The sequence below is a fragment of the Neofelis nebulosa genome, chromosome 7, assembly GCF_028018385.1.
Source record: "Neofelis nebulosa isolate mNeoNeb1 chromosome 7, mNeoNeb1.pri, whole genome shotgun sequence".
Taxonomy (NCBI): Eukaryota; Metazoa; Chordata; class Mammalia; order Carnivora; family Felidae; genus Neofelis; species Neofelis nebulosa.
The window spans coordinates 52,691,646-52,717,691 of NC_080788.1; the positions used below are offsets into that span (position 1 = coordinate 52,691,646).

The 26,046-nt window shown below is 44.5% G+C and overlaps 1 protein-coding gene and 1 pseudogene across 1 annotated transcript in view; one reads left to right on the forward strand and one right to left on the reverse strand.

The window, feature by feature from the left end:
- MYO5C (myosin VC) overlaps positions 1-26,046 on the forward strand; it is a 104,311-nt gene that overhangs the window by 28,955 nt on the left and 49,310 nt on the right. The window contains exons 9-18 of the mRNA XM_058737705.1: positions 2,335-2,441; positions 5,799-6,064; positions 10,140-10,221; positions 11,716-11,856; positions 13,885-14,010; positions 19,503-19,586; positions 21,331-21,465; positions 21,890-21,987; positions 24,421-24,507; positions 24,970-25,081. Coding sequence (XP_058593688.1) covers positions 2,335-2,441; positions 5,799-6,064; positions 10,140-10,221; positions 11,716-11,856; positions 13,885-14,010; positions 19,503-19,586; positions 21,331-21,465; positions 21,890-21,987; positions 24,421-24,507; positions 24,970-25,081 — 1,238 coding nt within the window. The remainder of the gene's footprint in view (positions 1-2,334; positions 2,442-5,798; positions 6,065-10,139; positions 10,222-11,715; positions 11,857-13,884; positions 14,011-19,502; positions 19,587-21,330; positions 21,466-21,889; positions 21,988-24,420; positions 24,508-24,969; positions 25,082-26,046) is intronic.
- LOC131516554 (glyceraldehyde-3-phosphate dehydrogenase-like) lies at positions 22,314-23,302 on the reverse strand (annotated as a pseudogene).

Sequence of the window (26,046 nt, forward strand, 5' to 3'; positions counted from 1 at the left end):
TAGTATGGAGAAATTAGCAGTGAGGTCATCTAAGTTCAATATGCGCATACATTTCACAACACATCCCATACATGGTTCTCTGAAGTCTGCTCAAACTTCTTTGCTTGGCATGGGGTTGTCAGGGTCCTCTGTGTTTAGGGTCCACAAAGGGATGTAGCTAGGATGGCTTCATGAACTCCACAGGTCTTTTCACATATTGCAGTGGTCGCTGGCCTTAAACTGCTTGGATGCCCAGCGTGTCCTAACCCTTCTTTGTCTTAGTTTCCCCCTCTATAAAATGGGAACCATGATGGTGCTCACTTCATATAGTTGTTGTAAGCATTAGATGAGATGATACATGGAAAGTACTGGAGACAGGGTCTGGCACAGAGTTCCTTCCAGTTCTGCTCCTGAGACACCTTAGCTGGTCATGGATTTATGTCCCGATGAAGCAGAAGGGGATGTACTTTGACCAAAAGCTCCTTTCCTTTGTTCTTCTGATCTCAATTAACCCTTTTATCCTTGCCTGACCATTTACTCTCTGACAGAATGAATACCCCGGAAAGAGTTAGACTTGGCCTGGACCTCAGGCTCAAGATCCTTGCCTGTTGTGCTTCTCACTGAAGTCTCACTCAGGCCAGCCACACTTTCACATGACCTTGCCTCACTAAAGAGAATTCCTTCACTGAGGTCTTAAGTCCTCTCCTTCACATCCTCGCTTTGGAGTTAGTTCACTTTCGTGGATTCTGGAAGACGTGGAATAGTGAAATGATTTAGTTATGGATCAGTCACACAGTGAGTGGGGAATGCCAAAACGAAGATCCCCAGATGGCGTGTTTTTAGTTGCTTTTCCTCCTCACTGACCTGATGCTTATCCTGGTAGTGGCCTGGGGCAGGACGGGGGGTGGGGGGTTATTTCTGTTAGACGCATCTGTCTTTCTAGTGGAAGCATTAAGTCTAAACAGAAGGCAGCAACAATGCCTAGACTCAGGCTGAGCTGGAACCTTCCACATATTTTTGGTTTGAAATCTTTTGCACCTTTGGTTTTGTTTAATCTTTGAAGTAGAGAAGACTGTCTAGGTTCTGAAATTATTTAAGAACATGACCTAGCTGCTATTGAAATAGTGCAGGTGTCCTCAAGGGAGAAGCAGAGGGTGGCCGTGGCCACTCTTACTCAGCATTTAGGACCTGCTGTTTTTTGCTTGGAGGGAGTGGGGGGAGTCACAGGTGATCACAACACCTGCCATTCCCACGCAGACCAGGGAGCATGGATATCGACATGAATGAGCCTGCCCCCCCCCCCCACTCCTAGAGTATCTCCAAGCTCCTTGATGCACCACCTGGTGCCTACCCCCACCCCCCACCCTACTCCTGCTCTGGAGTCCTGACCTAGCAAAGCCCTGCTCACAACTGGCAGGTTCTCCATGGTGATTTGCAGACATTGGACACAAAATCCTCCCTAGTAGCTGGCTAGGTTTATTTTTGGCTCCAGGAAATGTGCTAATGACCTATGGTGACTGAGTATATTATATATTCATAATTTATATGCTACCTACAGCAGTCAGGGTCCCAGTGGGAAATACAGGGCCCACATAAATTTAGATAAAAGAAGGAGGGTTTATCTATGAAGGGACCAACTACAAAGATGTGGACACATCTGTGGGAGCTATAAGGGGCAGCAAGTAGCCAGGGTCAGGAGCAGAGCTGTTCACTGCTTTTTCCCATTTGGGCACAGTAGTGTCACTGGAGCCAGAAAGTAGGGTTGGGGGAAGTCATCACCAGACCAGGAGTGATGACCTGTCAGTTGGCAACACTGAGAGCCTGAGGCAACTTTGCAGGGAGAGAAACAGGGATGACCTATCTAGTACCTCTCTCCTCCTGATCTCTGATCTCCTGCCAACAGTCCTCGCTGGTCACACCCAACCAGAGGCCAGAGGGCATGAGAGCCCATTGCCTTCAGCCAGATGGTTCAGCCCCCTGGGGCTGCAGAGGCAAATGGAATCATCCAGCACCCACCACAAGAAGAATTCAAGGAGCTTGTGAACCAAAAAAAAAAAAAAAAAAAAGAAACACAATGAAAATAAAGGAAGCATATCACGTCGAATAAATGAGAGCTGATTCTCTCAGGAAACTGACATGAAGTGGTTACTTGCATGTTACTTTTTGTGTTGAACTTCTAGCAGCAATGCCAAAAGGGGAAACCTAGAGGGCTGCAGAATTCACGTCTGTGTCATTTCAAGTTCAGATCTTGGCACTGATGGCACTAGAGTGTCTTGAAAGAATTCAGGTGCTTATCTTACTAGTGTGAAGTAAGAGAAGAAATGCAGTAACCCTAATTTGGAAATTTTTTTTCAGGTTTCAAGGAAGATTTTCAGATGGATGTTTTTAAGATCCTAGCAGCCATCCTCCATCTGGGCAACGTGCAGATCACAGCGGTGGGCAACGAGAGATCCTCAGTTAGTGTAAGCCGCTGCTTTGTTTCACCTTCCTGTGTTCAAAGAGTCATGAGTAGAGAGTCTTGTGGTTACCCTGCTTCTGCATCTTAGCACCGGGCACATTGGGCCCACCGGGGAGACCTGGTTTCAGGAGAAGAAAGCAAGGATTTCCAGGGCTGGCTTTTAAAGAGTAAAACTTCTTCCCCTTGCAACAGTAGAGGAGGGGGAAAGGCATTCTCTATGTGTTTTCCTTTATTCAGTAAATTTTTACCAAGTTCTTTCTATGTGCCAAGCCCTGCTGTAGGTTCTGGAGAAACAGCAGCAAAGAAAGCAAGACAGGAAGCCCTTCATGGGGCTTATGCTCTAGGGGAAGGAAGTGGAGGGGAGGAGACACAATAAGTAATTATGGGCTCTGGCAGCTGGTGGTGGCTATTAAAAAGGAAACTGAAGCAGAGTAGGGGGTACAGAGGGGCTGTACGTCTTTGTGTAGAGCATTCAGAGAAAGCCTTGCTGATATGGTGGCAGTGGGCAGAGGCCTGAAGCTGAGAAGGTGAGTTGTGCCTGTATTCGGGGAAGAACATTCAAAAGTAGAGGGAATAGCAGGTGCAGAGGCCCTCAGGCAGGAGGTGTTTGAAAAATAGTAAAAAAAAAGAAAAAAAAAAGAAAAAAAAAAAAAAAGATCAAGTCAATATATCCAGAGGAATGAGTAAAACAAGGGGTGGTACATGAGGCCAGAAAATGTGTGTGTGGGAAGAGAGGGTACAAGTCACACAGGGCCCTGAGGGAGCTGGATATGTTAAGCAGAAAGGATGCCTCCTGCCTCCCAACACTTGCCTGCATTAAGCACCAATGGTGCTGGCTTTCTCTCTGGAAATATATTCCATAGAAGTTTTGTGACAGGTTTCTCTACTTACCAAACACAAAGTTAGTTTATATGTGTGTCTCTTCGACAAAATTATGAGAAGTGATCCTTGGTAGCGGCATGTATTTGGTTATGCTCGTTAATATCCACATCAAGAAGAAAATAACATATAGTGAAAAATGTTTCTATGAAATGTGCAGTCTCTTGACCTTTAAAGCTTGGCATATATATACACGTCTATCTTGTCAGCTGCCATCACCATAACAAAACAGCATAGGCTAGATGGCTTCAACAACAGGAAGTGGTTTTCTCATAGTCCTGAAAGTCTGAGATCGGGATGCCAGCATGGTTGAGCTCCTGATGATGGCTCTCTTCCTGGCTTGCAGATAGCCTCCTGCTTGCGGTGTCCTCACAGCAGAAAGAGGGAGAGAGAGAGAGAGCTCTGGTCTCTTCCTCTTCTTAGAAGGGTACTGATTCCATCATGGGGTCCCACCCTTATGACCTCATCTAAACACAGTCCCCTCCCACGGGCCCCGCTCCAAATACTGTCACGCTGGAGGTTAGGGCTTCAACATATGAATTTTTGGAGGAAGCATTCAGTTCATGATCTAACAATGTCCATTTTCATGTTCTCCAAAAGACTCATGGTAACAGTAACACTGGTAATTTCTCGGCTCTCTGGTACCTGAAGTTTAGGGCAGAAGAGAACCAAACAGAGTGGATGGAGCATGTAGTTTTTGGCTCACCTCAGTTCTGTTGTCCTTTGACCAGGAAGTAATTTTCCTCCCTCTCCTCAAGCTCTCACACTAAGTGCCCCTCCCATCCCACCAGTGTCCAGCCCTCATTGGGTTAGTCAGTTCACATGAGACTGGGAGCTTCTGGGAGAGGGGATAGTAGGCCTGGGTAGGAGCCTCTTGTGCATGTGGTGGGTGTTCTCCCTCTGTACCTTCCCATGTACCTCCGTGGAATGGGCTTCTGCACACGTTCTTTTCAAACTCCTTAGACTAAAGGTGTGATTTCCACCCAACAATTGCCCTTGCATTGAACTCTGTCCCATGAAGTTTGTTATGAAGGTAGTATTTTGGAGGAAGAGTTAAAACCACTAGACTAAAAATCCTTTGTTTATCAATCTAAGGAGACAAAGTCCTTGAAAAAGATGTATAATCTCCTTTATTGAAATTTTACTTATTTTGAGAGAGACAGAAACAGCATGAGTAGGGGAGGGGCAGAGAGAGAGGAAGAGAGAGAGAATCCCAAGCAGGCTTCACACTGCCAGTGCAGAGCCTGATGTGGGGCTCAAACTCACGAAACTGTGAGATCATGACCTGAGCTGAAACCAAGAGTTGGATGCTTAACTGACTGAGCCACCCAGGTGCCCCAAGATGTAGAATCTTCATAGCAAATTAGAGTTCTATAATTACTGGTCCTATCTTTGGAACATACATACCATTTGTTTGCATCAGAAACTTGAAATATCAGGCAAATACAATCTAGATGAAGTCACCTTTTTAAGAATTGTTGCCCCTTTCCTTCCCCCTGTGGCAGGACCTGTAGCTGAATGTTTTTGACTCAGATGGTTTAGTTCCTTTTTGGAAGGAAGAAGACCCATGACTCTGGCAGTCTGCTACACACTGAAGAGGTCAGGTGCCCGAATAAAAGCTTTGTGTTCCTGGAATGTTGGTCAGAAGGGGTGTGGGTGGACAGTAAGGAGGTACTGGGACTTTTTAGGTTCTATGCTCCACTGTAATCTGATGCTTTTTAAGTACAACCACATGGTTTTCTGATTGCCTGTGATGATTCTACAGATTAGCCTGCCTCAGAAGTTCCCTTGCCAGAGAGGAATGATACTGCTCAGTCACAGGGTTCACACCTCCTTGCCAAGTGACAAGGACTCCTTGTCCATGCTGGTTGAGGACAAACAGACCTTTCCTTGTCTGCTGACCAATGGGGCAGCTCTCATGCCCCAGCTGGGAGAGAAGCAAGATTTACTTTGTGTGTCCAGGAAAAGTCTTTGACACATTCACCCTGTCAGCTGAGAAGCCAGCTCTGTGAAGGGACCCCACCGGGTGCTCTGACGATGACATCTAGGTACCTTAGGACTAGGACCTCCCACACAAAACCCGAGCACACAGGGAGGGACAGAGTGAGTGAACGTGCAATGGCAGGTGGCCCTGGCATCTTGCAAAGGAAAGAGAGGGACCTTGAGGCTGTGTCCACATGCACAGAAAGGGGAGGATTGCCTTCGTGGCCTTACTCACCCCTGACATTCTTCGGCCAGAATGAAAATCCAGGTGGGATGCAGCCCAGGACTACCAAGGCCATGTGCAGGCCCCATGCTGCTGTGGCCCCTCCTGCCTTCCTCCCAGGCCTGCCTCTGTCTCATGAGGCCTGGTCATTCTCACGCCAGTTCATCCTCGTCTCTCACATAGGCCCAGACGGAGGCCGAGGGGCCCCTGCTGGGTGGGCTGGAGCTGGGTTGGATGGCCAGATGGCCCTGATGGGGTTTGTGCTTGTTTTTGAAGGAGGATGACACTCACCTGGAGGTGTTCTGTGAGCTCCTGGGCCTGGAGAGTGGCAAATTTGCTCAGTGGCTATGCAATCGGAAAATCATTACAACCTCTGAGACGGTGGTAAAACCCATGACCAGGCCCCAAGCTGTCAACGCCAGGGATGCACTGGCCAAAAAGATCTACGCTCACCTGTTCAACTTCATTGTGGACAGAATTAACCAAGCGTTGCAGTTTTCAGGCAAGCAGCACACTTTTATTGGTGTTTTGGACATTTATGGGTAAGATTCTCTTCTGTGAGCCTGTCTTTTGTCACTTAAATGTCAAATGCTCATTATTTTTAGATCATTTTGTTCTCGTTCCTTTTTTGTGTTTCACATGATCAGAAAGGTGGTGTTCTCTCTGTTTGCATGTATGAATGATAAGTATGGTGCCCTGGGCTCCAGTGTGTTTTATGTAGAGTGTATTAAATCAGTGCTGAATTAATAATGGCTGACATCAAGAGCTCACCATATGCTAGCTACTGTGCTGGATGGTTTTCATGTGCTTTCTCACTCTTCAAACAGAAAGGAAACAACCAAGGCTTAGACTCAGAAATGTGTTCGCGGTTGCTCTGTTGGTGGGAGAGCCCATTGCTGTGTGAAATTCCTGCTCATGTCTGAGGTGTGGAGCCCTGACACACCTTTCCCATTTCAAAGGGGCAAAATGACATTCCCAGACGTTCTGGACCTTGCTCATGTTCACAGGGTCCTAGGTCGACCCAAACCCAGGCTTTGACCAGCCAGCTTCTCACACCAGAATCCTCTTCTGTTGTCGGACCCCAGCCCTTCTCCAGCTCTTCTAATACTGTTGGGGACCAAGTTCCCACCACACTGGAGGCACTTTTCCTCCTCTTTGCCCAGTCTTCCTTTTCTAAATCCCAGGCCAAACACGTGCTCGAGATGCCCACAGAATCCCCAGAGTGTGAGTAAGTGAGGACAGGCCAGCGTGGGAGCAGGCTCTGAGGGTTGTTGGAACTCAGGCTTCTGTTTGTCGACACCTGGCCTTAAATACCCAATGCCTCACCCCTCCCAGGACCAATCCTGGTTTCTCCGTGTGGGAAAGGGCAGATTATTCCATTTGAGGCATCACAGAGTATCCCACCTGGCTTGGGGAGTGTTCCCCCACACCCTGTGAGAAGCAGCCTAACCTCTCTTTCCCATACAAAGAGGAGAGCCCGGCTCTAGGCACCCCTACCCCAGCCTGCTGGAGGAGGGAGGAAGCAGATGGGCCATGATGCTGTTGAACTTTTACCCAGGTACAGAGAAACCGCTTTCCCATAGTTTAATGTGAGACAATGCCTCAAGGGAGTTACTTTGTTTAATTTAGATTCTGAGTTAATGCATGTGACTCCCAATTAATAGCATATGTCAACAGTTCTAAAATACTGATACATCACTGGGATGGTCTAATAAATGATTTACCTTGTCTTGTTCTAAAAAGAGGATTTGAGCAGCCAGTAAAAATCTAAGTAGACTTTTAAAGTTTTTTTTTTTTTTAATGTTTTTTATTTGAGATAGGGAGAGGGGTAGGGGAGGGGCAGAGAGAGGGAGGGAGAGAATCCCAAGCAGGCTCTGTGCTGTCAGGGCAGAGACCAACTTAAGGCTCAGTCTCACAAACTGAAAGATCATGACCTGAGCCAAAATCAAGAGTCAGATGCTTCACCATCTAAGCTACCCAGGTGCCTCAACCTAAGTAGGCTTTTAAAATATAATAGTCTTATTTAACAATGGTCTCTTTCATTGTGGTGTAAATCCATGATTGTTATAATAATCTCTCTTCTGTGTTTTTTAATGTGTTAAAAATAAATAGTCCTTTAGGATATATTATTCCATTTATACAACACAATCACGTGTGTGATTGGTGAATGGAATAGGGACATGGCCCCTGCCCTCTTGGGATTTAATCTTAGTGGAGGAGGCAGGCAGGTAATTAGAGATTGAGAGGGTTCTTGTGATGGGAATAAGCAAATGAGCAGATGGATGTGCTGGAGGTTGGGGGGTGGGGGGAGGAGGGCAGCTGAGTACGAACCTCGGTGTGGAGGAGAATGGCTGGCAGGCAGCAGTCAGATCCATGAAGACCACTATCATAAGGAATTTGAAGTTTTGGTTCAGTGAGCAAATCAGAGACAGGAGTAACTATAAATTTATAAGAACTTGTTAGAGTATACTTTAAAATTTAAAAATTAAGTTCCTCTTCAGAAAGTCTAAAAGTAGCGTACTTGCTGCCATCCATGAATTAACGGTGCCTTCTAAAAAAAAAGAAAAAAGAAAAAAGAAAAAAAGAAAGGGGAACAAGCTCTTCTCTAAGTAACAGTGCTGCCGCCTGGGGCGGATCCTTTCACTACTTTCTCCATCTGGTAAGCTCATGTGGATCAGCCCTTGCTCATGCTCGCCATGCAGCCTTTGAGGGAACGGGGCTCAATTCCACCTGGAAATACAGCAGCCCCAAAGTAAAAGTTAGCAGCGCTGAAAAGCTGTGAGTCTGGAGGTGTCTGCTCAGAACAACATGAAGACTTGTGGTTCCCCAGCCAGTTGGGCTGGGGTCTGGAGCTATGTGCTGGGGTTGGTCTATGTGCTCTGGATCCAGAGTGGGAAGGGCCTGGGGCTAGGAGACAGAACCCTGGGAGCAAGCATGGCAGCAAGCCAGTTGTGTGGCCCTGAGAGAGTCCAAGACCTCTCTAAACCTCAGTTTCTGCATCTGGAAGATGGGGCCTCTCTCATAGGGTTATTCTGAAGATCAAATGGAAGAAATTGTGAAGTCGCCTTAAGAACCATAAGCATCATTGAAATGTGAAATGTAGCTGATGTGCTTCTGGCATTTTAAGTCATAGATTTAGGTCTTCCCATGGCTTTTGAACTTTAGATCTGAGGGCCCATTTTGGGGAGAGGGAGTAGGCAAAAGGGCAGGAAAATAATAATTAATATTTGATATTCCATCCCTGCTGTAGAAAGCCTTGCTTTTGGCCCTGGCTATGGGCTGGGGAGCATAACAAGGCCCTTTGGATTCTCCCCCTGGCCTAGCGCTGGTCTGTCCACCGTGTCCAGACCGGCCCTGGGCTTCTGAGGGTACATGTGGAATGGAATCATCAAGAGCTGTGTGGGTTCTGCTCCTGCTCTGATCACGCTGAAGCTATCCAGAGTGCAATCCAGGCCCTCAACCTACCCTGGAATTCTGACCTGAGCCAAACTGGCTCACTCAAGTGAGGTTCCCAGGGAACCTGTGGTTGGAGTTGGCAGGAACCACTCAGAATTAAAGCAATTAAGAACCAAGGCTTTGGAGGTACTAAGAGCTGGGGTCAAATTGCATGTCTGGCACTACTCACTACTTTGGCCTCTGGCCCTCAGGTGTAACGGTGGGTCTTGCTGGTCCTGCACATAGGGCAGTGTTAGGGTTAAGTGAGGTCATAGGCCCTGACCCTAATACCTGCGGTGCAGGAGCGCTCCTGGCAGAAGTGTTCACCTGGCTGGGAGGCAAAAGTCGGTGCTGTGTTTTGTCCAGCCCACATCACCACTTACAGGGTGAGAGAATTCACATGTGAGTCCAGATTTTCAGCTTCTCTTGTGAGTCGAGCCGTCTGGCATTCAGACCTGCGTTAATCATGGTCACGGCAGATGGAACGGAGTTGCAGCTGCCCCCGCAGGACAGCCTGCTTGCGGTAGCCTGCGGTACAGCTCACTGTAGTGCTGTCTCCAGCCCGCTCCCTGTTTCTGTCACCGCCTGCCTCCTCTCCAGTCTTGAGCTTGCAACTCCAGAGATCAGTATTTAAAGTCTAAAAGTAGACCCAATGGGGTCTGCTGGGCTGTGGGCCATCGAATGACCTCGCCCTTGTCCTCCAAGAACGATGAAGCCAGGCTCTGAGGAGGCAGCTGTGAAACAAAGAGTGAGTGAACAGGAAACAGCATTGCCTTGACCTGAAAGCATGGGCCTTGTAGTCAGGCAGGCTCATAGTCGCTGCGTGACCTCAGGCACCTTTCTTAATCTCTCAGAGTCCCATTTCCTCATCGACAAAGAGAAGATAATTGGGTGTCAGTGCTGTTGTGTGAATCAAATGATGCATCCTCTTGTGACCAGCCTTCTGGAAGGCCTGCTTCAGGGTTGGTGCCTTGTACACACCAGATTCCTTGGATTGGCAGCTTGGAAAGAGATGATTTGTAACCTGCCAGGATATTAAAACCAAAAGCTGTGAGGCATATTTAAAATTTGCAGAAAACATAGCAAACTTCTAAACTGTGAAGTTCGTCAAAAAATACTGAGCTATAAACAAATGTGTGTGCCCTTCAAGAAATGTTTTAACTTGTTTAAACCATATTTCAGTTTTGAAACCTTTGATGTGAACAGCTTTGAACAGTTTTGCATCAATTACGCTAATGAGAAGCTGCAACAGCAGTTTAACCTGGTAGGTGACTTTTCTGCCTTCTTTCTTTTCTGCCTAGTTCTCAACCCTGCATGCGAGCCAGAGTCTCTCTCTCCCCTCACATCTCCAGAGTAGTGAAGCAGCCACACGCTGGGTCACTGCACCACCTTGTGGCCATATCTTGAAATCATACTTGCCCATCCCTTTTCCTGTTTTTCTAGGTCCCTGGCCAGCTGCTCAGCTTCAGTTCATCGCCTCCCGTGCTTGCTCACAGACCCTCTGTGCAGCTAGACTGAATAATTTAGTTAGTTTCCACTGCCCCGCAAGCCTCTTTATTCTTGTACCTGCCCCTCTCGGTGCTGTAACCCACCTGCTCCTGTCCTGAGAGCTGAGATGGTTTGAATCTCAGCTCTCCCACGTTCTTCCTTTGGGACCTTGGGCTCAGAGCCTCAGTTTCCTCTTTTTTAAAGCAATTTTTTTTTCAACATTTTTTAATTTATTTTTGGGACAGAGAGAGACAGAGCATGAACGGGGGAGGGGCAGAGAGAGAGGGAGACACAGAATCGGAAACAGGCTCCAGGCTCCGAGCCATCAGCCCAGAGCCTGACGCGGGGCTCGAACTCACGGAGCGCGAGATCGTGACCTGGCTGAAGCCGGACGCTTAACCGACTGCGCCACCCAGGCGCCCCGTCCTCTTTTTTAAAACTGGGTCAGTAGTCTCTGCCTGCGTAATGTTGTAAGGAGAAGACCTAACACTGACTCATACTCATTAAATGTTTCTTTTCTTTCCTTTTCCTCTCTTTGGAATTAATCCATGTATACCGTTGAATTTCATCCCCTTGCAAATTTGTATTTTCTCAAGGATTCCCTGGAAGTTTAACATTTAATAACTACAAGTAAGGTTTATTCCAGGTAGATATGCTACGTAGCTCACTTGAAGTCACCCCACCATTCTTTGCATTCCCCTTAGTCCCCTCAGTACTGTGCTCTCTCTGGTCTGTTTGAGAGTCATTTGTTTCTCAGCTTCCTATTGGGCTTCTTCTCCTCACTGCCCCTCCCCTCCCCTCACCTGTAGCCAGGATGATCCTGAGCCTGTCCTCTGGGAAGCCTCCCTGATACCTTTAGGGCCTGAACAAGGAGTGAACAAAGCTCTCCATGTTGTTGGCTTCTCACACTGGCCCCACATCCAGCATTCTCGAGCAGGCTGGCTCCCACCGGCCAGAGAGGCGGCCTCTTTCTTGGATACCAGCAGTGCTATGAGCAGGGAGGGGTTGCAGGACCACCCTGAGTATGCTGGGTGTTGGGTAAACAGCATGTGGGGTTCCACTCAGACCAGGTGGGAGGATGACAGCTAGACTCAGGTTAGGAACTTGACAACATTGATCATGGATAAGGAGGGCTGCCTGTACCTCAGGGTCTTCCATAAATACTGCAAACCATTCGGGTGTCTGTATTTTCCAGATGCTTATGTCCTAGACTTTGGAAGCACACTTTAATGTTTTGTTTTATTTTCTCTATTAACTTCTGGATTTCCAGCATGTCTTTAAACTTGAACAAGAAGAATATATGAAGGAAGATATCCCTTGGACTCTGATAGATTTTTATGACAACCAACCAGTTATTGACTTGATTGAAGCAAAAATGGGCATTTTGGAGCTACTGGATGAAGAATGCTTGGTAACTTAAATTTTTTTTTCAACTTCCAAGTGGTAACAAATGAGAATATTACAAAATGGATTTTTTAAATGTACATTTAAATTTCAGATGTGTTACCCATTTGGTTGAGTATTAATGCTGGGACAGGAGTCCGTAGCAGGAACAGCAGAGGGCCGGGTGACCCTCGCCCTCAGCATGTGTAGCCCACCATTGGGTAACACGCACAACCTCTCAGGCCATGTCCAGCAAGGGGGAGCCCTTTGAGCACCTAGGGGTATGTAGAATGGACCGGAAAATGGCAGGTGACTTCATGCCACTTGTTAATGACTAACAAGAATTGAGTTTTCTTTTGTTTCCTCATTCTTGTGAGTCATCCATTTGGAGGTGTAGCTGAAAACTCAACATCATATAATTTGAAAGAAGCGTTCTACTGTTGTTATGTCCTTCTGGGAGGAGCAACTTAACAGTGGGGCAGCCTAGCAATGTTCCTCATGGGACCTCAGGGACAAATAATCCCCAGGGCAGTATTTTGTTTTTGGTTTAAAGATTGTATTATGATGCTTAAACATAGATTTAGTTTCCTCTCCAGAGATTTATTTCTACCAAAAAAAAAAAATCATACTGTTGAAGACTTACTGGCATTTTCTCCCCAGAATTGTTGATTCCATGGTTTTACTCATGAATTATCGTATCTGGTACCACAGTGACAGAAGATTAAAGGGCTGGCATCAGGTCAAAGCATTCCGGAATGATCTAATGAGGGTAGGGTGCATAGGCCAAGGTAGCCTCCAGGAAATACTTGTACCTACTCTACACAGACATTCCCTAGGTGACCAATGTCACGAAGAAGCATGCAGGAGTCAAAGAAGCATGCAGGAGTCGTTTGGGCACAATGGGATATTAGCTTCACTAAGTTTGGATTGAATATAGTTGATCACTTGCAAATCACCAGCATCAAGAACAAGTTTTGCAACTAAGCTTTGTTTCAGTACGTAGTTATTAGTTAAGCAGTCAAACAAAAGACAATCTATTTTTCTGAGATTGGGCAAAGTGGGGAGGACTATATTTAGGTGCCAGTCTTTCCCCATTCAATGGATAATAAAAGTCACATTCATGTAATGGAACCCATGCTATTTGTCCCCTGAACCTTTAGACTTCTCTAAGAAGAAGTAATAGGAATACTGCCAAATTTGCAAAAATAAATTTCTTCATTCTTGAGTCATCATATGTCCATTTCCTTCTAGTTTATAATATTTTGTTTGTCTAAAGGGGCATGGATATATCTGTTTAAATGGCACCCTAAAGATTATTAAGATCAAGGACAGATGTATGCCTAGAGTTGCTTTATAAAAAGGAACCATAGGGGCACCTGGGGTGGCTCAGTCAGTTAGGCGTCTGACTTTTGATTTCGGCTCATGTTCCTCTCATGGTTCATGGCATCGTGCCCCACATCTGGCTCTGCTGACAGTGTGGGGCCTGCTTGGGATTCTCTCTCTCCTCTCTCTTCCCCTCCCCCACTCATGTTCTCCTTCCCTCTCTTTCTCTCTCACTCAAAGTAAATAAATAAGCATTTAAAAAATAAATAAAATAAAATAAAATAAAAAATAAATAATCAATAAAATAATTTAAAAAAATAAAAAAATTAAAAGGAGGGGCACCTGGGTGGCTCAGTCGGTTAAGTATCTGATTTTGGCTCAGGTCATGGTCTCACAGTTGATGAGTTTGAGCCCTGCATCGGGCTCTGTGCTGACAGCTCGGAGCCTGGAACCAGCTTTGGATTCTGTATCTTCCTCTCTCTCTTTGCCCATCCCTACACACACACACACACACACACACACACACACACACACACAGTCTGTCTGTCTCTCTCCCCAAAATAAATAAATAAACATTAAAAATAATAAAAATAATAAAGATCAGATGCAGATCTAAGCATCTCACTCTGGGGTTCCAGCTCACTTGATTTGTCAGAATTAGTGCTTTTTTGGGCTTCTTAACCTTTCGTCTCCAGTTGTCTTACTTACTATTTGGTTTGCTTTTGTCTTGCAGTTACCACATGGAACTGATGAAAACTGGCTTCAAAAGCTATACAATAATTTTGTCAACAAGAACGCTTTGTTTGAAAAGCCCAGAATGTCAAATACATCCTTTATCATCCAGCACTTTGCTGATAAGGTACAATGAAAGTCTGGAGCAATGCTGTCTGTGCTGGAGCTGTTCCCTGGTGGCAGCAGGCAGGCCAGAAACTTTCCTGATCAGATTCAAGTCACACGGCATATAGCTGTGATGAAGAATACATGCGTGTGTGTTTAACGATCTTTGTTTTTATCGCAAAATATGAGTTTCAACGGTACTGCCTTAAACATGAATGTGGTGCTAGTGGACCTCATTTCTGATTTTGGATTTACTGTGAATTCATTAGTCTCTTATCAGCTTATTTCCTCTATGAAGTTGTCAAAATCAAGGCAGCGTAATTGTTTTCTATAATGAAAGCTATATATTTTTTTGAGGTTTTCCTTTGTTATTCAGTTATATTTATTACAGTGGTAACATAGGTTGGCTGAAGATGTGTTTTCTGGGTGGTCTTTATTTTCTTCTTTATAGATCTATTTTTTATGAAACAAATGTTACCTTAATAAAAAGACAAAATTGATATAGTGGGAGAGGGGCCAAGATGGCAGAGCAGCATGGAAGCTCTTGGCTTCTCTCGTCACTGAAATGCTGCTAGATCAGCACCAAACCATTCTGTACACCTAGAAAATTGATGTGAGGATTAACCCAACAATCTGTATAACTTGAGCCACAGAACTTGGCAGGTAACACAGCACGGAGAGTTCAGATGGGAAGAGAGAAGCCATGGAGGGTAGAGAGCCGTTTTTGCAGAGAGAGGACTGAGAAAATGGGGGAGAGTCCAGGAAAAGCACTCCCCCAAAAGTAGCTGGAGAGAAAGAAAAAGAGTGGAAACACCCACAAGTGACTGAACCAGAAAGGGAGAAAGGGAAAGGAGAGCGTTTCAATACCATTAGTACTCTGGAAACAAGGTAGAGCAGAGTCAATATGTGGTGGTGCTCTGATGGGAAGGGCGAATCCCCAGAAGCAGACAGGGAGGTCCAAGGGCTCCGTGGACCACACAGGGAGAAGCTGTTCCCCTGCTAGGAGGGCATTTGGTAGAGGCTGTAGTGTCCCCACAGGCAAAGGTCCCAGCAGACCCCAGAGAACAGCCATGTTTGCTGGTATTGGAACAAAGACACCAGAGTGAGGTGAAACCTGGCATTGGTTGTGTGTTGTGTTTTGCCATAATCTCTGAACCTCAGCTGCTGTGCTATCCCATGAACGTTTTCTGGGGCAGGCAGACACCTGGCCACAACCTCTGAAACTGTGCAACAGCATGACCGCATGAACATTCCTGGGGGGCAAGCCAGCACCTGGTCATTGCCCAGCAAGACCCTTCCCCAGAGGGTTGGAGCAAGTCGAAGCCACAGGGCTCTTAGAAGTGAGGGGTTTGGTAACACAGCCCCATTGAGATATAATTCAGGAGGGAAGTGCCATCTGGCAGGCTGACAGCTTGGACACAGACAGTGTAGAAGTGGGGAGTGGACAGAAGCCAGAGACAAAGGAGGGGTGCTTGACTGCTGGTCAGTGAGAGCTCAGAGTTCTGGTGCCAGAGACTGGGAAGCTGGGTGACGCCATTTTCACCTCTCTCATTCATCTGCATACAAGTGCTCTGTGCCACACCGATCCACCCCGGTAAACTAAGCAGTGCCACCTAGTAGAGAACGGAGCTGTTACATCAAGCTCCATCCAACTGCACCAACCAAGCCCTAGAGGATGACCACAAGTCTCTCTGCCTGTTTAGTGTACACACTATAAAATGCTTCAGAGTTTGACTTCTAGAGGAAACTGGATGTAATTTCATTATGTTTGCTGGTCCATCTATTTGAGTTTTTTTCTTTCTTTTCTTATTCTTGGATACAGAAAGAGAAAAAATTTATTTTCTGTTTTTTAAAAAAATATTTAAAAACTTTTTTACTATATTTTTTATTTTTTTGTAAAATTTTAAATTCTATTTTATTTTCTTCATTTCATTTTATTCTGTTTTATTGGGACTTTTTAAAATTTTTTAAACATTTTATTACTTTCATCCTTTTTTTCTCTTCTTTTTCTTTCCCTTTTCTCTCTATTCTATCCAACTTCTTTCAACAACCAGACCCAAATACACCTAGGATCTAGATTCCTTTATTTGATTTTTTATGTTGTTTTTAATTTTTTTAATTTTAATTTTTTATTTTATTAACTCTTTTTCATCTGCCAAAGTGACAAAACGAAGCCATTCACCCCAAAAGAAAGAGCAGGAAGAAATTACAGCTAGGGGGTTGCCTGAGTGGCTCAGTTAAGCGTCTGACTTCAGCTCAGGTCATGATCTTGCAGTTCACGAGTTCAAGCCTCGCGTTGGGCTCTGTGCTGACAGCTCAGAACCTGGAGTCCACTTCAGATTCTGTGTTTCCCTCTCTCTCTGCCCCTCCCCAGCTCACACTCTGTCTCTCTCAAAAATAAAAAGATTTAAAAAAAATTAGAGAACTCAGTGACTCATTAAAAAAGAAAAACATCTGAATCATAGGAGTCTCAGAAGATGAAGAGAGAGAAAAAAGGGGTAGAAGGTTTATGTGAGCAAATCATAGCGGAAAACTTTCCTAACCTGGAGAAAGACACATCAAAATCCAGGAATCACAAAGAGCTCCCACTAAATTCAACAAAAACCAACCATTAACAAGGCATAATATAGTCAAATTCACAAAATACACAGACAAGGAAAGAATTATGAAAGCAGCAAGGGAAAAAAGTCCTTAACCTATAAGGGAAGACAGATGAGGTTCACAGCAGACCTATCCCCAAAGCTTGGCAGGCCAGAAAGAAGTGGCAGGATATATTCAGTGTGCTGAAACAGAAAAATATGCAGCCAAGAATTATATATCCAGCAAGGCTGTCATTCAAAATAGAAGGAGAGATAAAGAGTTTCCCAGACAAACTAAAACTAAAGGAGTCTGTGACCACTAAACCTGGCCTGCAAGAAATTTTAAGGGGGATTCTCTGAAGGGTCATAATTAAGGGGTCTATCCACCAAGAAGATGTAACAATTATAAACATTTATGCCCCCAACATGATGAACCTAAATATATAAACCAGTTGATCACAAACATAAAGAAACTCATTGATAATAATACCATAATAGTAGGGGATTTCAACATCCCACTTACAGCATATTTCTTAAATTCCACATATGAGTGAAGTCACATGATATTTATCTTTCGCTGACATATTTCACTTAGCATAATACACTCTAGTTCCATCCATGTTGTTGCAAATGGTTAAGATTTCATTCTTTCTGATCACTGAGTAATATTATAGTGTGTATATATATATATATACACACTATAATATTACTCAGTATATATATATATACTCAGTATATATATATATATATATATATATATACCTACCACATCTTTAGACATTCATCTATTGATGGTCATTTAGGCTCTTTCCATACTTTCACTATTGTCATTAACACTGCTATAAACATTGGGGTGCATGTGCCCCCTTTCAATCAGCATTTTTATATCCTTTGGATAAATACCTAGTAGTGCAGTTGCTGGGTTGTAAGGTACTTCTGTTTTTAATTTTTTGAGGAACCTCCATACTGTTTTCAAGACTAGCTGTACCAGTTTGCATTCCCACCAGCAGTGCAAAAGGGTTCCCCTTTCTCTATATCTATTGTTTCCTGAATTGTTAATTTTAGTCACTCTGACAGGTGTAAGGGGGTATCTCATTGTGGTTTTGATTTGTATTTCCCTGATGATGAGTGATGTTGAACGTCTTTTCATATGTCTGCTAGCCATCTGGATGTCTTCTTTGGAAAAGTGTCTATTCATGTCTTTTGCCCGTTTCTTCACTAGATTATTTGTTCTTTGGATGTTGAGTTTGATAAGTTCTTTATAGATTTTGAATACTAACCCTTTATCCGATATGTCATTTGAAAATGTCTTCTCCCATTCCACTGGTTGCCTTTTAGTTTTGTTGATTGCTTCCTTCACCGTGCAGAAGCTTTTTATCTTGATGAGGTCCCAGTAATTCATTTTTGCTTTTGTTTCCCTTGCCTTGGGAGACATGTCTAGTAAGAAGTTGCTGTGTCTGAGGTCAAAGAGGTTGTTGCCTGCTTTCTCCTTGAGGATTTTGATGGTTTCCTGTCTTATATTTAGGTCTTTCATCCATTTTGAGATTATTTTTGTGTGTGGTGTAAGAAAGTGGTCCATGTTCATTCTTCTACATGTCGCTGTCCAGTTTTCCCAGCACCATTTGCTGAAGAGACTGTCTTTTTTCCATTGGATATTCCTTCCTGCTTTGTCAAAGATTAGTTGGCCATATATTTGTGGGTCCATTTCTGTGTTCTCTACTCTGTTCCACTGATCTATGTGCCTGTTTTTGTGCCAGTACCATACTGTCTTGATGATTACAGCTTTGTAATACAGCTTGAAGTCAAGAATTATGATGCCTCCAGCTTTGGCTATTCAATGTCTTTTCTGGTTCTATACAAATTTTAGGATTGTTTGTTCTGTGAAGAATGCTGGTGTTATTTTGATAGGGATTGCATTGAATATGTAGACTGCTTTGGGTAGTATCGACATTTTAACGATACTTGTTATTCCAATCCATGAGCATGGAATGTTTTTCCATTTTTTTTTTTTGTCTTCTTCAGTTTCTTTCATGAGCTTTCTATAGTTTTCAGCATATAGATGTTTTACCTCTTGGTTAGGTTTATTCCTAGGTATTTTATGGGTTTTGGTGCAATTGTAAATGGGATCAATTCCTTGATTTCTGTTTCTGCTGCTTCATTTTGGTGTATAGAAATCCCACAGATTTCCATATATTGATTTTTAAACATATTGTCTAGTTTATGAAAATTTATGACAAGTAGATATTACATTATAAACTATGTAAACTAGAGGCATAAACTATTGGAGTTTGAATTTTTAAGCACCCCCCCTTGATATGTTATTGTTTGAGAGATTCAGGAAGCCTTATGGATAAGGAAGGGCCATGTGGAGACTTTTTGTAAGCCAAATTCAGGCAATGTGAACATTTACTCACTCTAACCTGACCCCAAGGGCTTTGGTGGCCTTTGAAAGTTTAGTGGTCAGACAAATCTTACTTTCTACCATATTAATGCTGATTTAGGATAGTATTTTGGTTTGAACCCAAAGGACAACACTGAGCTTTTTTCCTCCTGATGGCTTTTTTTTCCTCCTAAGGCAGAGTGAACCTTAAGCCTGGTCTTCTTAGACCTGTGTGTGTATTAACTTCAGACATTGCAGGGAATGACTGGTCACCTGTGGCTAGAGGGAACTGGCAGGAGAATACAGAGTGATCAGTGACAAGTTAGAAATCAAGGCAGTGGGAGAGCCTGGCTCTTTCCAGCAAGTGACATATTCCCAGCTTCCGAAGTTTTATATGATAGAGTTCCTGTGATAAACAGAAACAGAATCTGTTTTTAGAAGATTGCTTTTTTAGTGCCTTCATTATTCATTCTTAGAAAAAGAGAAAAACTCCTTGGTCTTAGATGCTGTCTGCTTTTGCTTCTTTGGCAATAATTAAATCCTTTCTCTGCACAGGTAGAATATAAATGTGAAGGTTTTCTTGAGAAGAACAGAGATACCGTATATGATATGCTGGTTGAAATCTTGAGAGCAAGCAAGGTTTGTAAGGTCCTACGATTGTAATTAATGTTATTCATTATATAACTTGAAATGGATCTATATGTGTATCAGGAAAGAGTAAGAAGTGTGTGGTTATGTGTACTGTCTTGCAGTGGCAAACTGTAGCTCATGCTTAGAAAAAATAACTATTTTGGAATTGGGACTAAAACATGTACCAAGCTTCTGACAGCTTGCAGACAAATCTCCACTAGGTGCAATATCAGAAATCAAATATGCAGATGCCAGAGAGGAAGGATAGCTACTATAACCAGTTAAAAGACCACAGTTTACATTTTATTCATTCTTTCACAAATATGTATATAGCACCTACCATGTGCCAAGCACTGGCCCTAGATTCTGGTTATAGCAGTGAGCAAGGCAGCCAGGATGCATGCCCTCATGAAGCTCACTATTCTAGAGGGAATGACATACCCTAACCACATAAGTAGCAATGGCACGTAGTGCTAAGCACATGAAAGAAACCAGGGCAAGACAGAGAGAGGGTGACCTGGGAAGGGAGTGCTGGCTCAGATGTGCAGGCTCCTCGAATCCACAGTTCTATGTGAGGAGTAGGGTCACCAAAGGAATGACTTCTGGGTTTTCCTTTTCCCCTTTGAACATTTCCTTATTAATAGTTGACAATAAGAATATTCCATACACAAGCCTCCATTTTGTGAACAGTTTAGATCGTATTTATTTTTCTTATTTTGAAAGATCCCTAAGCCTTTGTTCATATTCAGGTATTTTGACAGTTTCCCACATAAGCATGAACACTTCTACTAACAATCATATAGAAGTCGCAGGCATGACAACTTCAGTTATTAAAACCGATTTATGATAGAGAATTCAATATGGAAATGGCCTGCATCTTGTGTACAAAATTAGTTCATTTAATTCACCAATTGCTTACTCATCCCCAAGCATACCCTGGGGTCCGGTCTGGAAGGTGAATGCAGATCACATCAAAGCACAGATGGGTCTCTCTGCTGAGCACGAAACCTCTCAGAGGCGTGGGAAGTACAGATCCACGGGTTTTGCAGCTGGAGCATACAAGGATATATTAGGCAGTGATTCTCCCCCAAAGGAGATTGTCAGTGTTAGATTTAAAAGAAAAAAACATGAGTTTTGCTCTAAGAAGATAAGACATTTAAAGAAGTCATTGATGCATGATAGAAAGTAATGAATATCTTAGAAGACACTCATAAGTGAAAGATTTTTTTTATGTAGAAGAAATTGAAATTAATTTGAGTCAGGGCACAATTTTCTTTTTACCTTTGTTTTAAGCTTAAAGCGAGTGAATGGGGTAGAGCTAGAAAATATTTTAATAGAACCTTGAGTAATGGGTAGAGTTTGGATTTACAGGGATGAGAACATGAGGTAGGAGGGAGGAGAGTCCAGGTGTTGAAACAGCATGAGCCAAGGCACAGAGGTAGGGCTAGTAAATGTCTCCACTGTGTAAATGTCCATACAGACATTTAATATATATCTAATATATATATGGAATATAAATATGACATATAGACATTTGCACGGATTGCCTGTCTGCTTAGATTCCTGGAAAGAAGTTATGCATCATCCAGGGGGAGGAGTGTCCTCTTGTGGGATTCAGATTAGGCTGTAGAGATTGGTGGAGACCGCTAACCTCATTTTACATGGGGTTCTTATGACCATTTATGAGGTTTGTATCACCTGCTGACTATGAGTGAACACCTTTGGACATTGAAATCCCCTCTGTTCCTTCCAGTTTCATCTCTGTGCCAGCTTTTTTCAAGAAAATCCAGTTCCTCCTTCCCCTTTCGGTTCAGCGATCACAGTCAAATCTGCAAAGCCAGTCATCAAGCCAAACAACAAGCAGTTCCGGACCACAGTGGGGAGCAAGGTACACAGAAAGTACCTGAGGATGGGGCCAGGCCCCGCAGGGAGCCAGGCAGTGGTGGGGCCCACATTCCAGGCCTGGACATGGGCACTGACCTGGTTCACATCTAGTATATACGTAAATGCAAAGAAAAGTCACAGCTCATTGGCATCATCCCTCAGCCTCCAAGGCTGCACAGGCCTGAGAAAACCACGTGCCCAATAACGTGATTTACTAAGTTCTTGCTATTTGGGAGAATTGGTTAGAGCAGAATTCTGTCCAGAACATAGGACATGCTAATACTCACAGTCACAGATTAAAACCTTTCATAATAGATGTTAATGCATGAAGCTAACTCTTCTTCTTAATTTACTAAGGTTGGCCCTTTTGTTTTCCTTGATATGAGTATCAAATTTCAGCATATTTGTTCTCTGACCTTGTTTCCTAGTTCCGCAGCTCTCTGTACTTGCTCATGGAAACCCTCAATGCAACCACACCCCACTATGTCCGATGCATCAAGCCAAATGATGAAAAATTACCCTTCGAGTAAGTGCTTTTATGCAGGAGAGGGAAAACACTGAGGCCATTTCTGCCACAATGTTGGAGAATTTGCTTATAATTCTCTTGAACTTTACTGTTTCTGGTTTTTTGTTTTGTTTTGTTTTTTGGCTAAGTACAGTATACTTTAGTGATGGGACATGATAAGGTAGGGCTTCCCAAGCCCCTCCCTTCCTCTGGGGGCTCTGGAATGGAAACTGTGTAGGTTGGGAGATTCTCAGTGTGTTTGGGGATGAGTTGAGGCAAGGACTCCCCACCAGCTGAAGTCTTTCTCTTCTTCCTACATTTTCTGGGGCTGGTGATCCAGAGGGCTCTTACTCCTTGGAAGTGATGTGCACCATAACGTCTTCCACCCAATTGCTATAGCCAAATTCATTGTCATATCAGAAAACGAGCTTGACAAAGTGGTCTTTGAGAACAATGTCAACCCCAGCATCAAAGGTGAACGAATGGGTGTAACTGTTAAAGTTGCAGAGACAACCTGGTCGTCAATGAAGTCCAGGATGCCCTTGAGGGGGCCCTCTGATGCCTGTTTCACCACCTTTTTGGTGTCAGCATATTTGGCACCTTTCTCCAGGCGGCAGGTCATATCCACAATGGACACAATGGAGTTGGAGCATGGAAGGCTGTGCCAGTGAGCTGCCCACTCAGCTCAGGGATGACCTTGCCCACAGCTTTGGCAGCACCAGTAGAAGCAGAAATGATATTCTGGGCAGCCCCTCGGCGATCATGCCACAGCTTCCCGAAGGGGACATCCACCATCTTCTGGGTGTCGTGGACTGTGGTCATGAGTCCTTCCATGATGCCAAAGTTGTCATGGATAACCTTGGCCAGAGGGGCCAAGCAGTTGGTGGTGCAGGAGGCATTGCTGACAATCTTGAGGGAGTTGTCATACTTTTCGTGGTTCATGCCCATCACAAACATGGGCATCAGCAGGAGGGGCAGAGATGATGACCCTCTTGGCCCCACCCTTCACGTGAGCCCCAGTCCTCTCCATGGTAATGAAGACCCCAATGGACTCCACAACATACTCAGCACCAGCATTGCCCCATTTGATTTTGGTGGAATCTTGCTGCTACAAGATGGAGATGGGCTTTCCATTGATGACAACTTTCCCATTCTCAGCCTTGACTGTGCCGTGAAATTTGCTTTGGGTGGAATCATACTGGAACATGTACACCATGTAGTTGAGGTCAGTGAAGAGGTCATTGATGACAACCATATCCACTTTGCCAGGGTTAAAAGCAGCCCTGGTGACCAGGTGTCCAATACTGCCAAATCCATTTACTCCAACCTTCACCATCGTGTCTCAGGAACACAGCTGGAAGTTCAGCAGAAGATGCTGCTGTCTTTTGAATGAGGAGGAGCAGAGAGCCTGTTGCTGTTTTTTTAATGATTCAGAGCAGTCCCATCCTTTACATATACTGTTAACTAGCACAAGTTCTCTCTTATGGCTAAACCACCTTGTCTCCAGGGTGAACCAAAGGGGATAGATTTGAAAGAATAGTCTACAACTGAAGTTGATGCAGCAGAGAAAGCCAGAACGTCTCCTTGATTATAAGAAGAATTTGTATATGGCATGGTGACTACAGTTAATAATATTGTGCTGCATGTTTGAAAGTTGCTAAGAGAATAGATCTTAAGAGTCCTTGTCACAAGAAAAAAAAAACTGCCGTAACTATGTGCCATGATGAATGTGATCTAGACTTCTTTTGATTGTTTCGCAATATATTACAAATGCCGAGTCATTATGCTGTGCACCTGACACTACTAGAATGCTGCATGTCAGTTATACCTCAATAAGAAAGAAAAGAATTTGTTTTTTGAAAGAAATTCTGTAGAGGAACAGAGGTTTCTTCCTCAAATATGGCATGAGATATTAGACTTGTTCTCTGGGGCCCCCCAGGAAAACCCCAGACCTAGGAGTGGACTTTGTAGGGTCTCTTTTAACTGACTAGACCTAAGATGTGTCTGAGGGGCATGCACTGTCCATGGAGGTGGTGTATGTGTCCGTGGGCCACCAAAGGGTCCGACCTCAGCCAGAGGGTACCCTGTAAAGGGAATTCAAACAGCAAATGGGCATTTGAATGCGGTGAGTGGAAATATTTCTTCCACGCTGGTTGTCATTCGAAGCTGAACCAAAGGCCACTTCCCCCACAAGACCTTTTCCATTTCCACCATCATAATCCAGCACTCCTTTCTCTGTGACCTCAGCACAGCTTCCTGAACTCTCACAGAGTTGCTGTTTTCATTTGTCCTCTGGCAGGTGTCCATTAAGTAGCTGCTGGGTGCCCTGCGTGGGGATCACAGAGGCAGACCCCGCTCCTCAGGGCTCACAGTCCAGGCAGGTTTGCTGCACTGCTCATGGGCATATTTGTCCATCATGACAGCTTAACACATATTGAAATCTTCTTCTTTAAGATTCGACTCTAAAAGGATTGTTCAGCAGCTGCGAGCCTGCGGCGTTTTAGAAACAATTCGCATTAGTGCACAGAGCTACCCTTCCAGGTAGGTTGTCTCTCCTTGTTTTGGGGGGAAAATGCTGACCTTCAGGTCTGCTGAGAACCGAGGGAGAGGCTGCCATGTTTTTTGTCAGGTACTTGCATAAGATGCCCCAAGATATTCCCACTCTTCCCTAGGAAGGCCAGAGGGGGCCCCTGGCGGCCATGTGCCGGTCAGGGGCCACCATCATCCCATCACCTGTTTTCACTGCTAGTGAACATCACCTCCTGCCTCCCCACTGCTCCTGAGAGGAGGAGATGGAGGGGGAGGAGAGCATAATCATCAGAGTAGAGTATTGGCAAAAAAAAAAAAACCACTCCTGGTCTGCTGTGTTCAGGGTGAGGTCAAAGGTCAAAGTTCAGAACAGACTCCCATCTACCCCCACTGCCACCCCAGCAGCAGTGGGATCCACAGACATGCCATGTTTCCTCACAGCCACACCTCCTCAGATCCTCTTTGACTTTGCAGGTGGACATACATTGAGTTCTACAGTCGCTATGGTGTGCTCATGACCAAGCAGGAGCTTTCGTTCAGTGATAAAAAGGAGGTGTGCAAGGTGGTTTTACACAGGCTCATCCAGGTCAGTCTTGCTCAGCTCCTGGAATCATGGGCTCTTACCCAGATGCCCATCTCCCAAATGTGTTTCCCTACCCACCTGTCCCATGACTGTGTTGTCATGAATGCCAAAGATGAAAGAAAATATGCCCAAGCATTTGAGTGCTAAGGAGATCAGAGCAGACACACTCACAGGGGCATCATCTCCTGAGAGTAGGAGTCACCATTACAGACCCAGGCTTGAACCCTGACCTCCCCCAGAGTCCTCCTATCATACTCTGACCTCCCACAATTTAAGGAACTTCGATGGGCCTGGCTTATATTACACAGTCAACTGAGCCTGCCACTACACCAGGAGGTTCCCAAACATGGCACTCCATGTGTACTTAGGTCATTGCTCTGGCAGTGAGTTTGATAGAAAAGAAGTGGGGACAGAGTTACCATGGCCAGGAAAGGAGGTGGTGAAGACAAACCAAAATAAAGACAGAAACCAGACCTTTCCAGGCTCTGCTCTATTGTAGAAACCACATATGAGAAGCCAAAGCTCCCCAATGGCCTAAGAATCACCAAGCATGCACACAGCCCTCCTACCCCACAGACAGACCTGGACCCCTGAACCTCAAGTCCATTTCTTCCCCCAGTGGCTTTAAACAAGTCACAGTATAAATTTCTAGGTCATAATCAGAAGTTTTCTGCCTTGGGGCGCCTGGGTGGCGCAGTCGGTTAAGCGTCCGACTTCAGCCAGGTCACGATCTCGCGGTCTGTGAGTTCGAGCCCCGCGTCAGGCTCTGGGCTGATGGCTCGGAGCCTGGAGCCTGTTTCCGATTCTGTGTCTCCCTCTCTCTGCCCCTCCCCCATTCATGCTCTGTCTCTCTCTGTCCCCAAAATAAATAAAAAACGTTGAAAAAAAAAATTAAAAAAAAAAAAAAAAAAAGTTTTCTGCCTTGGGGCACCTGGGTGGCTAAGTCAGTTGAGCATCCAACTTTGGCT